Source organism: Manis javanica, chromosome 6, assembly GCF_040802235.1.
Source record: "Manis javanica isolate MJ-LG chromosome 6, MJ_LKY, whole genome shotgun sequence".
Classification (NCBI taxonomy): domain Eukaryota; kingdom Metazoa; phylum Chordata; class Mammalia; order Pholidota; family Manidae; genus Manis; species Manis javanica.
This window is the reverse complement of record NC_133161.1, coordinates 17,140,257-17,156,788: the sequence shown is the minus strand read 5'-3', so window position 1 is coordinate 17,156,788 and position 16,532 is coordinate 17,140,257. Positions and strand designations below refer to the sequence as shown.

Genomic DNA, 16,532 nt, shown 5'->3' with positions numbered 1-16,532 from the left:
GCTGATAGTGACATCACTCAGTATAAATGTACCAAAGTTCAGAACTGTTTACTTGAGTACAGCGTCGAATGTGAGCAGGTCATAAGCTCAGCACTGCATCTAAGTGCCCTTCACCGCTCCCCGTCTCCTCCAGAGCCTGACACCAGGAAGCCTCCAGAAGGAAGGATCAGCTGAACCTGACTTCCTGTGCCTCTTGTTTATGAGTGTTTCTGTGGGTCCTGCATCTTCTCTTTGTAAGTACCCCCACCCCACTGCATGCACTGCAGCTTGCCCCTCTGTAGGGAGTTGGCTTTCTCCTCAGACCTTCCACGTTCCAGCACCGGGCAGTTGCTGGTAGTGTCAGTGACCCCTCCCCCATGTACGACCTCCCCTGCACTCCCTCAGCTTCACCCTGCAGTCTCTGGCCTCACCAGTGGGAAGGGTAACTCTGGCACCCTGGTTAGAAGCACACGGGAGAAGTGGGTGGCAGGGCTTGCACAAAGTCTGTACAAATAAATGCATGTGGCCTGCAAGGTCGACTGTCCGAAATGGGCAGCCAAACAAAAGCAGGCCCTGCCTCACAGTGGCAGAACTTCCCCAAAGGTGGTTATAGGAACTCTACGAATCCCTACCATACACGCTGGGTGAAGATGATCAGAAAACCTGGGTTCTTGGCTCGGGAAGACTCTTATGGGGCCTAAGAGATGTTTAGACCCTCTGTTACTAGACTACATTGCTTCTCATGCCTTGATGGAAATTCCTGGTGGGATATTAGTTCCATAGGTGTATATCTTAAGTTTTTTTTTTTAATGTGAGCTGTTTCTCTAACAACTTCCATTATGCTTCTTTACCTGTAAAATCAAAGGCTTCTTTGGGATAGGAAAAAAGAAATACAGGCATATATGGGACTCCTTTCCTCCTCCCCTCATGAGAACTTAAGTGCGTTTTCCAGTATATTCTTCCTATACCCCATCCCTCCCAAAGTCCTGAATCTGAGAATCAGTTCTTACAATGGTCTCCTTCTGACTTTGCACACATTCCCCTTTCTCACCGTTCTTTCCAGCTAATGTTGCTTTTGTTTGTTTTCTACATTTCACTTTTACATAAATATAACATGTAATTTTGGAAACATTTTTAGTGCAAAAAGAAAAACAATTGCCCAGAACACCACCACCCAGAGATACCACAGCTAATGTTAGTATTTTGGAATGATTCCTTAGTCTCTTTCTTGCAGTCAGACTACATACTATGGTTTTAGACCTGGTTTTGCAAAGGCTGCATAGGATTTCATCATCTTGATAATTTAATTTTGATGTTGGGCCCTCAAGATACTTCTCATTTTTTACCAAAGTAATATTGTGATGAAAATTCCTGTATTGAAGTCATTGATTGCATTAGATTGCTGCCTTAGGATAGACTCATAAGTGAATTACTAGGCCAAAAGGACTACTTTTAGGATTTTTAGTGCATATTACCAAATCTCGTGTATATTGCCTACCAGAAAGTTTGTATGATAGTCACTTCCATGCATCACTGTGTGAGAATATCCATTTTATCTCACTTTTTTTATCAAGTGTTTTTATCCACAGTTTTGACCAGGAAACTCACAGGTTATTTTGCTTGATGTTTTTTATTACATTACAAAAGGTACTGAATTTTTTTTTCATGCCATGTGATATAGTAATTTATATAATAAGAACTACATATTTGGTCTTTGTTCCCATTTCTGGCACAGAGCTCCTAATGCGCTTGGAAATTTCTAAGTGTGACTAGAGATACAGGGGTGTCTTCTTTATTCATGATAAGTTCCTTTGAACCACATCTGAGTTTATGTTAATGAGCTGACTTTCAGAAAATCCCTAAGGATGAGGGCTGGTCGCAGGGGAACCAAGCACCTGATTAGAGGGTGGGAACTTTTAGCCCCACCCCAGCCTTCAGGGAGGTTAGCGTGTCTGGAGATCAAATTTGTCACCAATGCCCAGTGAGGTAATTAGTCATAATATGATTGCCAGTCACATAATACGGAAGCCTCCATCCGAGGCAGGGGGAGTGTTCTGTGGGATTGAGCCTAAACCTGTGGGATCTGACACTATAGAATTGATTTAGATTACAGGACACCCAGCTGGTGTCACAGTATTGTTTGGTGGAGGACAACTCCCACACATGTGGTAGAAAGTACAATAGTCGCAGTTCGGTATTTTGCAGACCTTCTTTTTGAAATATCTCTTCATATTCCTTGTCCATTTTTATGTGGGCTAATATTTTTATCTGCTTGCATGAACATTTCATATGTTAGGTACATTAGTCATTTCGTATTTGTTGCAGATATTTTCCATGCTCATTGACTTTTAATTTTATTAATGTTGTTTTTGTGGTAGAGAAATGTGTATTTTAAAAGTTAAATCTACAATTTTTTCTTTGTAATTTCAATTGCTTTTAAGTGCAGAATGTTCATTTATAAATCAAATACTACTTTCTGCTGTTTTCCTTTTTTTGTTTTTGTCCATTATGTTTCTCATTCCTGGGTCCATGGGAATTTTATTTCACTATGTAGAGTGAGATGACGACCTAAGATAGTTTTATCTTGAGTTAGCTAATCAACTCCTTCAGCATTAGTTAATTAAAACTCTTTCTTCCACTGAGTTATAATGCCACTTTATTGTGTGTTAACTTCATATATGTGACTTTCCTGGGATATTCTGCTTTCTTGAACTGTCCAGCCTAGTGGCCCTGCCGTTCTGTTTCATTTGACCCAATCCCCCACCCACCACCACCACCAAGTTATTTTCGGAACCTAGGCTGCCCTCAGCCTCAAAATGATACATCTTAAAGCAAACGAATAAATGTAAAGCTCTTTGCAAATTTAATCTTCAAATACACAGACAATATGTTCTCATTACCACTGAGATTTTTCAGAGCTTTATTTTATTCCCCTGGGCTCTCCCTGCCTCAGCTTCTTCAGTTGTCAGACAACAAAACTAAAAGTTTTTTTAATGAGTTAACTTGTTTCTTTATTCAAAGAAAAACAATCCATGGATTGGGGGAGCACAGCACCTCACAGTCATGGAGCACTCTTCCTGAGGGATCTGGGGCAAGAGCGGTTTTACAGAGCTTTAGCAGAGGCAACGTGGAAGTGGCGTGACTGGCCAGGAGGCCAGGATTTCCTTCTGGGGCAGGCAGGTCTCGCTCTCTAAGGGAAGGTAAAGCTCGGTTGGAGGCCTGTGACTGGTGTTAGGCTTCCTTGGCCATGTTTCCCATGCAGGCTGACTTAGGTTTTGAATTGTGATGTGAGCCAGGCCACTGTGGTGACCTCCATTCTGTGGGTCCCCATATAGGAATTAAGGTAATCAGCCCAAACCTAGGCTTTAGGCATGACCCCACGTCCCCAGCACTTTTGTGAGGAGAGATCCCTTTTGTCGCCTTGGCAGCAGTAGGGAAGTGGGGTACTAACAGCGAAGTCCCTGGGCGGAGCAGAGAACACTTCTGCCCCCTCCTCCACACCCAGCCCACCAGGAAGCACAGGGCCGCAGGTGATGCAGTCCCAAGACCAGGATCAAGTGACAAGACTCACTTTCAAATACTGGCTTGAAGGATGGAAGGGGAAGCCCCATAGCACCTGCTACTCAGTTTGTCTGTGATTTGCTCCCTTTGAGTTACTTTTCCATGTGTTCTGAAGTCATTTCAAATGCATTAGGAACTTGTCCGGTGAGAGTCATATCCTCTTGTGTAGGGACGGAGGTGATGTTCCTAAAACACTTAACCTCCCTTCCAGCCAACTCTCAAAATAAAATACCTTTAGCAAAATTTCAGGTCTAGTTCTTAGTGACTGTCAATTATTCTTTACCTCCTCCTCTTCGTTCCTTCTGACTGTTGGGTGCAGCCCACATTCAATAGGTCTGTGTCTTTGTAGCAGGGCTGGTGGGCAACCCTTCAGGAGGTAATGCCTGGCATCGCTCCACTCCTCCCCAACTCAGCAACTATCTGCACCTTCAGCCACACCATCTGGGGCCCCCGTCCTCATGCCTGGGAGATTGGGCCATGAGTCAGCAGAGGAGCTGGTTAGAAGGATGTAATGCAGACCCCTCTCACCCTGGCCTACAAGGGCCCTGGGTCTGCTCACTGCACAGCCTCTGTCCTTGGGCTGCAGCCACCCAGCCCCAAGTCTGCTCCTCTCCTAACCAGCCGCTTATAACCACTGCACTCTTTCTGGACGGCTCTTCCACATGCCTCAGGCCTCCAACCGAATGTCGCCTTTGCAGACAGGCCTTCCCTGGCCCTCCTGTGTAGATTCGCCAATTACTCCTGCCAGTTCTCTACTTTACTTCATTCTGTTTGTTTCCTTCCCAAATCTTTTCAAAAATTATATTTTTTAAATATATGCTTTGTGTTTGTCCCCCCGAGAGTGCAAGCTCAGTGAAGGCAGGTACCTGGTCTGCCCTGTGCGTTGCTGATTCCCCAGAGTCACCCTCGGTGTGTATTTAATGGAGTCAGAAGATGATATCCTGGCCTCAGTCGATGGGGGCTGGCGACTCCATTGTGACTGCAGGAGAGTGGGCAGGAGCCAGAGGACGGAGAGGGACAGCCAGAGGCAGTCACGAGTGTCCAGTACTGCCTGTCCTCCAACTCTGGGAACCTTAGCCTCCCATAAACTGGACTGCAGAGTCTCACCCATAAAAACCAGAATTACAAGGTGCAGACATTTTCTCCTTCTTAAGGGATTTTTTTCTCCCTTAGTTCTTGGTTCCCAGCTTGGTCATCTGCTAGTAAGGGCTAATAAGCAACAGAACACTGGACAAGTAGCACGGTGACATCAGTGGGACCACTGAAGCAGCCTGAGCCCATAGTGTATTGTCACGGGGGCGGGGGGTACAGAGACCTGTGCACAGACCCTCTGTTGCAGCCCCATGGTGCAGTCCAGTTTCTGCTGGTAATGAGGTTTTTATCTACTTGGAAGAATTAAGTAAGTTAAAATATGGCAGCCCTCCATAAAAAGCTGGTCGTAGGCCCAGCTGCTCACATAGCACACTGTGAACCCCAGGGAGCTGCCAGCCCTAAACACTTTTAGGAAACATGGTTGTGGCCCAGTTTTGAAAAAAAAAGAATTTGGGCTCACATTTCTGCCAAAGGAAATATGACACATTTCCCTTTCTTCTTCCCTTTTTATTTTCGTCAGAGTCACACCCAAAGCATGAACACTCTAATCCTAAATGTGTTCAGCCAGAGAGATGTTAGGCAGGGCTGGGGGCCTCCTCTGACAAGCAGGCACTCAGCCCGGCTCTCTTCTCTGCCGGGTTCTCTGTTTCTGGCCGCATCCTGCTGATGCTGTCTTCCCTGCGCTCTGCCTCTCTTGTTCACACCACACTCCCAGCCTCCACCCTCCTGTGCTCCCCATTACCCTTTGTCCCGTCACCGCTTCATCAGCACTGTCGGGGCGGCCCAGCCAGGCTCCAGCCTGTTTGGGCTCATAAAATGAACTCACTTCAGTCTTGCAACCCCCACGACCAGCCAGTGACACATTACAGACCAGGGTGCAGAGTGGGGAGGCTGTGTGACGTGCCTGAGCTCAGGCGACCGTGAGGCAGGACAGCGGTGTGAGTCTGGGGGTCTGGCTCTGGGGTCCGGCCTCTTAACCGTAGTGCCCCTGTGTGACGGCTGCATGTGGAGTGATTGTCAGCAAGCATCAGCAAGGACAGCTCCCGTCCTCCAGGGGCCCCGTTCATGGTCAGCACTCTGTGTGTCCACTGGAACTGCTCCACGCACAGGCCATGTGGCCCTGGGCTTAACTGCTCTGAGCCTCAGTTTCCTCTCTGAAGGTAGTAATTTAAATAGTACTTACTAGGTAATGTTCCACATGCTATGCATAAATTACTTCATGTAATTTCTATAACATCTATAAAATAAATTTTGTTAGTATAACTATTTTACAGATGAGGAAACTAGAACCAGGCACAGGGGTGTTAAATAACTAAAGTCACATAGCTACTAATGGTAGTACTGGTAGAGCTGGGAATGAACCCAGGACACGAGTGCAAAGTCTACACTCAGAACCATTGTTCCACATTGTCTCTACTACATGAAGTGCAAATGATAATGAATGATAACATGATAAGGTCCACTAGGCCTACGTAGGCAGCCGCTGGCTTAGATAGAGGTAGGTTCTTACAGTGGAAGACAGTCCTGCCTGTCAGACCGCCGTCCGCTGGCGTGTGAGCTTGGAGATGTTACTGATCCTCACTAAGCCTCAGTTGTCTCCCTTGGAAAATGGGAGTAATAATAGTAAAATCTGGTCCCCTAGGGTTATTGTGAGAATTTAATAAGATAATACCTACTAAGTGCTTAGCACAGGGCCTGACACAAGTAAATGCTCAAGAGATTTTTGAGGTCTGTTTTTAATTATTAATAAGCTCACAGCCAAGTTAGATTCCTTCTAGATGCCTTCCACTGATAGAGAAAATTCTCAAAGCAAGTTCTTCCCTCTGTAGGCCCCTATAGCTTTCTTAAATCATTCATGAAGGCCAGGAGGTGAATTTATAACTGATAACAACCTAACAGCCTACCTGTTTTTCCTTTCATGCTTCTATTCTGCAATATTTGCAAAATGTGTAACGTCTGATGGCAACAAAATTATAACATCCAGGTTCTACTAGGCTGTCCTCTAGGTCACTGTGCAGATTGCTCCTGGCCGTGCCAGGTGGGGGAGGGAGCTGCTGGCCCTTGACCTTAGCCACCACCACTTTCAGTGTCCATCCTGTCAAGTGATCTCAAAGCATTCAGCCCTTGAAGCTGTAGGCTTAGGTGAAAAATCTGAGAAAGAGAGGAGAACCTTGTAGAAAACATACATTTAGGAAATGGGAAGAATAAAAAAATAGAGAAGGACCAGAAGGAGGAGAGTTAGGACAGAAAAGCAGGCAAAAAAGAATAGAGGGAGAAGTTTAAGAGCAGCCGTCCATGCCATCGCCGACGCTCATTCAGTCACTCCTGTTATCCAGTAGATACTGGCTGAGCGCCTACCATGTGCCAGGTAGTGCTGGGTGTTGGGGATATAACAGTAAAGGATAGGTAGGTTTTTGACAGATAATAGATGATAGGTAGGTAGATAGGTGATGATAGGTAGACAGATGACAGAGCTAGCCAGTCACAGATACATGAAAATGAGGGACACACAAAAATCCTTGGCCTCATGGACTTTACATTCCTTGGGGTGGGGGGAAGACAATAAAATGTTCCGTGTTAGCTGGTGGGAAAGTGTACAGAGGGAGCGCAGGGAGTGTCAGGTGCTATGGAGGGCTGTTAGAGTTTTATAATACTAACCAGGGGTGGCCTCACTGAGAAAGGCACCAGGGAGGCCAGGGAAGGAGGAGGTAATCACAGAAGAGCCTTCCAGTCATTCAGAATGGCATGTACTGAACCCACCTTAAGTTTTTGGAAAATACCAAAGAAGCCACTGTAGCAGAAGCTCAGAGACAGAGGGGAGAGCAAGAATAATAAATGGGAAGAGAGGTCCAAGAGTTGACATGGCGGAAGCACACTGAGGGTCCTATTCCTAAGGAAGCAGGAAGAATGCACGTTTTTTAATGTCGCCCATGAAAGGAGGACAGCCTTGGTAGCAAGGGTCATCCTTAGTAGCAAGTTCCAGAACATATGCACACCTGCCAGGGAGAGCATAGCTATTGCTCCTTGTGGAGGGATGCAAATGTTCCAGCTTCTAGTCCCCAGCCTGCTGGAGACGGAGCTCTAACTGAGCAGGACGTTGTGGGTGGCATGCCTGTCCTTGCTGCTGGGCACACTGCAAGGGTTGTTAAACACTTAATGAAATGGAATTCCCACAGGTGGAAGACAAGCCATCACCTGACATGAAGACAGTGTAGGGGTGCCCTATGAGGCCAGCCTGGGGGGCATTATTAATGACCGAGACATCAGGTAGTGAATCACATAAATGGCAAGAGACTAAATAAGCCCGAGCTACATCTAAAGCCTGGTCACTGAATGTCATCAGACATTCAGGCATGCAAAAGGAATTGAAAAACCAGAATGAGGTTTTTTTTTTTTTTTTTTTTTTTTATTTTTTTTTTTTTTTTTTTTTTATTTTTTTTGAGAGGGCATCTCTCATATTTATTGATCAAATGGTTGTTAACAACAATAAAATTCTGTATAGGGGAGTCAATGCTCAATGCACAATCATTAATCCACCCCAAGCCTAATTCTCATCAGTCTCCAATCTTCTGAAGCATAACGAACAAGTTCTTACATGGTGAACAAGTTCTTACGTAGTGAATAAGTTCTTACATGGTGAACAGTACAAGGGCAGTCATCACAGAAACTTTCGGTTTTGATCACGCATTATGAACTATAAACAGTCAGGTCAAATATGAATATTCATTTGATTTTTTTTTTTTTTTTTTTTTTTTGAGAGGGCATCTCTCATATTTATTGATCAAATGGTTGTTAACAACAATAAAATTCAGTATAGGGGGGTCAATGCTCAATGTACAATCATTAATCCATCTCAAGCCTAATTCTCGTCAGTCTCCAATCTTCTGAAGCATAACGAACAAGTTCTTACATGGTGAACGAATTCTTACAGAGTGAATAAATTCTTACATGGTGAACAGTACAAGGGCATTCATCACAGAAACTTTCGGTTTTGATCATGCAATATGACCTATAAACCATCAGGTCAAATATGAATATTCATTTGATTTTTGTACTTGATTTATATGTTGATCCCACATTTCTCCTATTATTATTATTATTTTTATTTTTAATAAAATGCTGAAGTGGTAGGTAGATGCAAGATAAAGGTAGAAAACATAGTTTAGTGCTGTAAGAAGGCAAATGTAGATGATCAGATGATCAGGTGTGTGCCTATGGACTAAGTATTAATCCAGGCTAGACAAGGGCAGCAAGACATCCACGGATGCAGAAGATTTCTCTCAAAGCAGGGGGGGTGAGGTTCTGAGCCTCACCTCTGTTGATCCCCAAATTCTCACCTGATGGCCCCCCTGCGACTGTGCCTGTCTTAGGTTGTTCCTCCCTTGAGGAATCTTACCCGTCTCTGGCTAACCAGTCATCTTCCGGGGCCATACAGGGAAATGTAAAGTTGGTAAGTGAGAGAGAAGCCATATTGTTTGCAAAGGTTAGCTTTTTACTTCTTTGCAGATTTATGCCCTGTGGCTTCTATGCCCAGCACTTGTCTCGAGGTATCTTTACCACCTGGAGGAATTATGATACTCGGTAAATTCGATATGAGGCACGAATTCTATTTAAGGTTTGTAATTAGGAAGGAAGAAGAAAAGCTATAGATGTAGCATATGAAGGAAACTTGGGAGGATTGATTATTTCTTTGACATATCTTCTTGTATAGTACCTTAAGTATGTACAGGTTTTAAACTACTAACTAATTTGCACACACATATTAACATAATAGGAATACGGTGACATAAACAAAGCAAATCTATAATTACCAGCCATCTCCAGTGAAGCCAAGAAAACCATTTAGGCACCCTAGGCATTTGTGAAAATTTATCTATGATATGATGGATATTTTCGAACTGTACTTGAACCATCAGACAAATTAAAGCAGCCCATTTCTGGGATCTGTTCACATCCCATATGTTCTTTTAACCATAGATAGTCTATAGTCATGAGATTTTGGGGTGCTACAACTTGCACCCCTCCCAACTCCTGGTTGAGTTCCAACAGTACAGATCCAGTCAAATTCGTTGTCTCACTGTATGCACATGCCAGCCTAGACATCTCCCTCCTCCTTCTTATGGCAAGTCCAGGAGACGGTGGGCTGGATGCAGCCACAACCGCAGCATCGTCCGGATCCCTGTGGAGGCTTTTTGATGATCATCCCCCGGCACGAGTCCTCCAGAGAGTGCTGATGCCGGAAGCTCCTCCTCATATCGTATCTTAGTTCATTTTCTGGGTATCCAAGCTAGGCCTTGATCTTCTGCCTAGAAACAAACAGACCCTTTGCCCACACTTTGACATGCCCTCTATACCACTGTGCAGAACTCATTGGAGGTCAGCACACAGTAACTGCTTTTTTTTTTTTTTTTTTTTAATTAAGAGAAAGGAATATTATCAGAAAAGAGTACCTCCATAGCTGATCATCTGACACCCTTTAAGTGATCAACATTAAGGATATTTAAAGCATGCGTTGATCTTTGATTTACCAATAGTTTTATCCTGTTAAGGAGTAATCCCCCTTTTCTTTCTTTCTTTCTTTTTTTTTTTAAATTTTTAATCTACACTTACCTGAAGAATACTATGTTTACTATGCTCTCCCCTATATCAGGTCCCCCCTAACAACCACATTACGGTTACTGTCCATCAGCTTAGCAAAATGTGGTAGAGTCACTACTTGTCCTCTCTGTGTTGTGCAGCCCACCCTCCCCTTTCTCCCTCCCCCCCATGCATGCTAATCTTAATACCCCCCTTCTTCTTCCCCCCCCTTATCCCTCCCTGCCCACCCATCCTCCCCAGTTCCTTTCCCTTTGGTACCTGTTAGTCCATTTTTGGGTTCTGTAATTCTGCTGCTGTTTTGTTCCTTCAGTTTTTCCTTTGTTCCTATACTCCTCAGATGAGTGAAATCATTTGGTATTTCTCTTTCTCCGCTTGGCTTATTTCACTGAGCATAATACTCTCCAGCTCCATCCATGTTGCTGCAAATGGTTGGATTTTTCCACTTCTTATGGCTGAGTAGTATTCCATTGTGTATATGTACCACATCTTCTTTATCCATTCATCTACAGATGGACATTTAGGTTGCTTCCAATTCTTGGCTATTGTAAATAGTGCTGCGATAAACATAGGAGTGCATCTGTCTTTCTCAAACTTGATTGCTGCGTTCTTAGGGTAAATTCCTAGGAGTGGAATTCCTGGGTCAAATGGTAGGTCTGTTTTGAGCATTTTGATGCACCTCCATACTGCTTTCCACAATGGTTGAACTAATTTACATTCCCACCAGCAGTGTAGGAGGGTTCCCCTTTCTCCACAGCCTCGCCAACATTTGTTGTTGTTTGTCTTTTGGATGGCAGCTATCCTTACTGGTGTGAGGTGATACCTCATTGTAGTTTTAATTTGCATTTCTCTGATAATTAGCGATGTGGAGCATCTTTTCATGTGTCTCTTGGCCATCTGTATTTCTTTTTTGGAGAACTGTCTGTTCAGTTCCTCTGCCCATTTTTTAATTGGGTTATTTGTTTTTTGTTTGTTGAGGCGTGTGAGCTCTTTATATATTCTGGACGTCAAGCCTTTATCAGATCTGTCATTTTCAAATATATTCTCCCATACTGTAGGGTTCCTTTTTGTTCTATTGATGGTGTCTTTCGCTGTACAGAAGCTTTTCAGCTTAATGTAGTCCCACTTGCTCATTTTTGCTGTTGTTTTCCTTGCCCGGGGAGATATGTTCAAGAAGAGATCACTCATGTTTATGTCTAAGAGGTTTTTGCCTATGTTTTTTTCCAAGAGTTTAATGGTTTCGTGACTTACATTCAGGTCTTTGATCCATTTTGAGTTTACCTTTGTATATGGGGTTAGACAATGGTCCAGTTTCATTCTCCTACATGTAGCTGTCCAGTTTTGCCAGCACCATCTGTTGAAGAGACTGTCATTTTGCCATTGTATGTCCATGGCTCCTTTATCAAATATTAATTGACCATATATGTTTGGGTTAATTTCTGGGGTCTCTAATCTGTTCCACTGGTCTGTGGCTCTGTTCTTGTGCCAGTACCAAATTGTCTTGATTACTATGGCTTTGTAGTAGAGCTTGAAGTTGGGGAGTGAGATCCCCCCTACTTTATTCTTCTTTTTCAGGATTGCTTTGGCTATTCGGGGTCTTTGGTGTTTCCATATGAATTTTTGAATTATTTGTTCCAATTCATTGAAGAATGTTGCTGGTAATTTGAGAGGGATTGCATCAAATTTGTATATTGCTTTCGGCAGGATGGCCATTTTGACGATATTAATTCTTCCTAGCCATGAGCATGGGATGAGTTTCCATTTATTAGTGTCCCCTTTAATTTCTCTTAAGAGTGACTTGTAGTTTTCAGAGTATAAGTCTTTCACTTCCTTGGTTAGGTTTATTCCTAGGTATTTTATTCTTTTTGATGCAATGGTGAATGGAATTGTTTTCCTGATTTCTCTTTCTATTGATTCGTTGTTAGTGTATAGGAAAGCTACAGATTTCTGTGTGTTGATTTTGTATCCTGCAACTTTGCTGTATTCCGATATCAGTTCTAGTAGTTTTGGAGTGGAGTCTTTAGGGTTTTTTATGTACAGTATCATATCATCTGCAAATAGTGACACTTTAACTTCTTCTTTACCAATCTGGATTCCTTGTATTTCTTTGTTTTGTCTGATTGCCGTGGCTAGGACCTCCAGTACTATGTTAAATAACAGTGGGGAGAGTGGGCATCCCTGTCTGGTTCCCGATCTCAGTGGAAATGCTTTCAGCTTCTCGCTGTTCAGTATAATGCTGGCTGTGGGTTTATCATATATGGCCTTTATTATGTTGAGGTACTTGCCCTCTATTCCCATTTTGCTGAGAGTTTTTATCATGAATGGATGTTGAATTTTGTCAAATGCTTTTTCAGCATCTATGGAGATGATCATGTGGTTTTTGTCTTTCTTTTTGTTGATGTGGTGGATGATGTTGATGGATTTTCGAATGTTGTACCATCCTTGCATCCCTGGGATGAACCCCACTTGGTCATGGTGTATGATCCTTTTGATATACTGTTGAATTCTGTTTGCTAATATTTTATTGAGTATTTTTGCATCTACATTCATCAGGGATATTGGTCTGTAATTTTCTTTTTTGGTGGGGTCTTTTCCTGGTTTTGGTATTAGGGTGATGTTGGCTTCATAGAATGAGTTTGGGAGTATTCCCTCTTCTTCTATTTTGTGGAACACTTTAAGGAGAATGGGTATTATGTCTTCTCTGTGTGTCTGATAAAATTCCGAGGTAAATCCGTCCGGCCCCGGGGTTTTGTTCTTGGGTAGTTTTTTGATTACTGTTTCAATTTCTTTGCTTGTAATTGGTTTGTTTAACTTTTGTGTTTCTTCCTTGGTCAGTCTTGGAAGGTTGTATTTTTCTAGGAAGTTGTCCATTTCTTCTAGGTTTTCCAGCTTGTTGGCATATAGGTTTTCATAGTAGTCTTTAATAATTCTTTGTATTTCTGTGGAGTCTGTCGTGATTTTTCCATTCTCATTTCTGATTATGTTGATTTGTGTTGACTCTCTTTTTCTCTTAATAAGTTGGGCTAGAGGCTTATCTATTTTGTTTATTTTCTCAAAGAACCAGCTCTTGGTTTCGTTGATTTTTGCTATTGTTTTATTCTTCTCAATTTTGTTTATTTCTTCTCTGATCTTTATTATGTCCCTCCTTCTGCTGACTTTAGGCCTCATTTGTTCTTCTTTTTCCAGTTTTAATAATTGTGATGTTAGACTATTCATTTGGGATTGTTCTTCCTTCTTCAAGTGTGCCTGGATTGCTATATACTTTCCTCTTAAGACTGCTTTCGCTGCATCCCACAGAAGTTGGGGCTTAGTGTTGTTGTTGTCATTTGTTTCTATATATTCCTTGATCTCTATTTTGATTTGTTCATTGATCCATTGATTATTTAGTAGCATGTTGTTAAGCCTCCATGTGTTTGTGAGCCTTTTTGTTTTCTTTGTAGAATTTATTTCTACTTTCATACCTTTGTGGTCTGAAAAATTGGTTGGTAGAATTTCAATATTGTGGAATTTACTGAGGCTCTTTTTGTGAGCTAGTATGTGGTCTATTCTGGAGAATGTTCCATGTGCACTTGAGAAGAATGTATATCCTGTTGCTTTTGGATGTAAAGTTCTATAGATGTCTATTAGGTCCATCTGTTCTAGTGTGTTGTTCAGTGCCTGTGTGTCTTTACTTATTTTCTGCCCGGTGGATCTATCCTTTGGGGTGAGTGGTGTGTTGAAGTCTCCTACAATGAATGCATTGCAGTCTATTTCCCTCTTTAGTTCTGTTAGTATTTGCTTCACATATGCTGGTGCTCCTGTATTGGGTGCATATATATTTAGAATGGTTATATCCTCTTGTTGGACTAAGCCCTTTATCATTATGTAGTGGCCTTCTTTATCTCTTGTAACTTTCTTTGTTTTGAAGTCTATTTTGTCTGATATTAGTACTGCAACCCCTGCTTTCTTCTCACTGTTGTTTGCCTGAAATATGTTTTTCCATCCCTTGACTTTTAGTCTATGCTTATCTTTGGGTTTAAGGTGAGTTTCTTGTAAGCAGCATATAGATGGGTCTTGCTTTTTTATCCATTCTATTACTCTATGTCTTTTGATTGGTGCATTAAGTCCATTTACATTTAGGGTGACTATTGAAAGATATGTACTTATTGCCATTGCAGGCTTTAGATTCGTGGTTACCAAAGGTTCAAGGTTAGCTTCTTTAGTATCTTACTGCCTAACTTAGCTCGCTTATTGAGCTGTTATATACACTGTCTGGAGAGTCTTTTCTTCTCTCCCTTCTTATTCCTCCTCCTCCATTCTTCATATGTTGTGTGTTTTGTTCTGTGCTCTTTTTAGGGGTGTTCCCATCTAGAGCAGTCCCTGTAGGATGCCCTGTAGAGGTGGTTTGTGGGAAGCAAATTCCCTCAGCTTTTGCTTGTCTGGGAATTGTTTGATCCCACCATCATATTTAAATGATAGTCGTGCTGGATACAGTATCCTTGGTTCAAGGCCCTTCTGTTTCATTGCATTAAGTATATCATGCCATTCTCTTCTGGCCTGTAGGGTTTCTGTTGAGAAGTCTGATGTTAGCCTGATTGGTTTTCCTTTATAGGTGACCTTTTTCTCTCTAGCTGCCTTTAAAACTCTTTCCTTGTCCTTGATCTTTGCCATTTTAATTATTATGTGTCTTGGTGTTGTCCTCCTTGGATCCTTTCTGTTGGGGGTTCTGTATAATTCCATGGTCTGTTCGATTATTTCCTCCCCCAGTTTGGGGAAGTTTTCAGCAATTATTTCTTCAAAGACACTTTCTATCCCTTTTCCTCTTTCTTCCTCTTCTGGTATCCCTATAATACGAATGTTTTTCCTTTTGTATTGGTCACATATTTCTCTTAGTGTTGTTTCATTCCTGGAGATCCTTTTATCTCTGTCTATGTCAGCTTCTATACGTTCCTGTTCTCTGGCTTCTATTCCTTCAATGGCCTCTTGCATCTTATCCATTCTGCTTATAAATCCTTCCAGGGATTGTTTCACTTCTGTGATCTCTTTCCTGACATCTGTGATCTCCTTCCGGACTTCATCCCACTGCTCTTGCATTTTTCTCTGCATCTCATCCCACTGCTCTTGCATTTTTCTCTGCATCTCATCCCATTGCTCTTGCATTTTTCTCTGCATCTCTGTCAGCATGTTCATGATTTTTATTTTGAATTCTTTTTCAGGAAGACTAGTTAGGTCTGTCTCCTTCTCAGGTGTTGTCTCTGTGATCTTTGTCTGCCTGTAGTTTTGCCTTTTCATGGTGATAGAGATAGTTTGCAGAGCTGGTACAAGTGACCGCTGGAAGAGCTTCCCTTCTTGTTGGTTTGTAGCCTTTTCCTGGGAGAATAGCGACCTCTAGTGGCTTGTGCTGGGCAGCTGCGCGCAGACAGGGCTTCTGCTTCCTGCCCAGTTGCTTTGGGGTTTATCTCCGCTGTTGCTGTGGGCTTGGCCTGGCTGGGGCTGTTCCTCCAAAATGGTGGAGCCCCGTTGGAGGGGGAGCAGCCAGGAGACTATTTATCTTCGTAAGGGGCCTCTGTGCTCCCTGCTGCCCAGGGGGTTAGAGTGCCCAGAGATCCCCAGATTCCCTGCTTCTGGTCTAAGTGACCTGTCCTGCCCCTTTAAGATTTCCAAAAAGCACTCTCCAAACCAAAACAACAGCAGCAACAATGAGAGAGGGAACAGAAAGAAAGAGAAAAAAAAAAGGAAAAAAAGGGGAAAAACAAGCGATTTTTTTTTTTTTTTTTTGTCCTCAGGTGCCGGTCCCAGGCACCCGCTCACTGGTCCTGCTGCCCTGTCTCCCTAGCACCAGGGTCCCTGTCCTTTCAAGGCTTCCAAAAAGCACCCACCCACCGGTCCCTCAGGGAAGGAACGCTCAATATTCTTTGTCCTCAGGCACTGGTCCCACGCACCCGCTCACCAGTCCCGCCGCCCTGCCTCCCTAGCACCGGGGTCCCTGTCCCTTCAAGGCTTCCAAAAAGCACTCGGCAAAAAGAGAGAAAAAAAAGGGGAAAAACGCGCGATTTCTTCCGTCCTCAGGTGCTGGTCTCAGGCACCCACCCACCGGTCCCACAGGGAAAAATGCGGGATATTCTTTGTCCTCAGGTGCCGGTCCCAGGCACCCGCTCACCAGTCCCGCCGCCCTGCCTCCCTAGCACCGGGGTCCCTGTCCCTTTTAGGCTTCCAAAAAGCACTCACAGAAAAGAGAAAAAAAAAAGGGGAAAAACGCGCGATTTCCTCTGTTCTCAAGTGCCGGTCTCAGGCACCCGCCCACCGGTCCCGCAGGGAAAAACGGG

At 43.2% G+C, this 16,532-nt stretch overlaps 1 protein-coding gene across 2 annotated transcripts in view; it reads left to right on the top strand.

Annotated features, from left to right (window-relative positions):
* Positions 1–3: 3 nt before the first annotated feature.
* TMEM140 (transmembrane protein 140) overlaps positions 4–16,532 on the top strand; it is a 23,886-nt gene continuing 7,357 nt past the window's right edge. The window contains exon 1 of one of the 2 annotated variants that reach the window (XM_073238429.1): positions 4–233. Coding sequence is in view for 1 of the 2 variants with exons in the window: in XM_073238428.1 (XP_073094529.1) it covers positions 200–233 (34 nt within the window). In the remaining variant the exon portion in view is untranslated. The remainder of the gene's footprint in view (positions 234–16,532) is intronic. The other variant, XM_073238428.1, reaches the window with a different exon arrangement.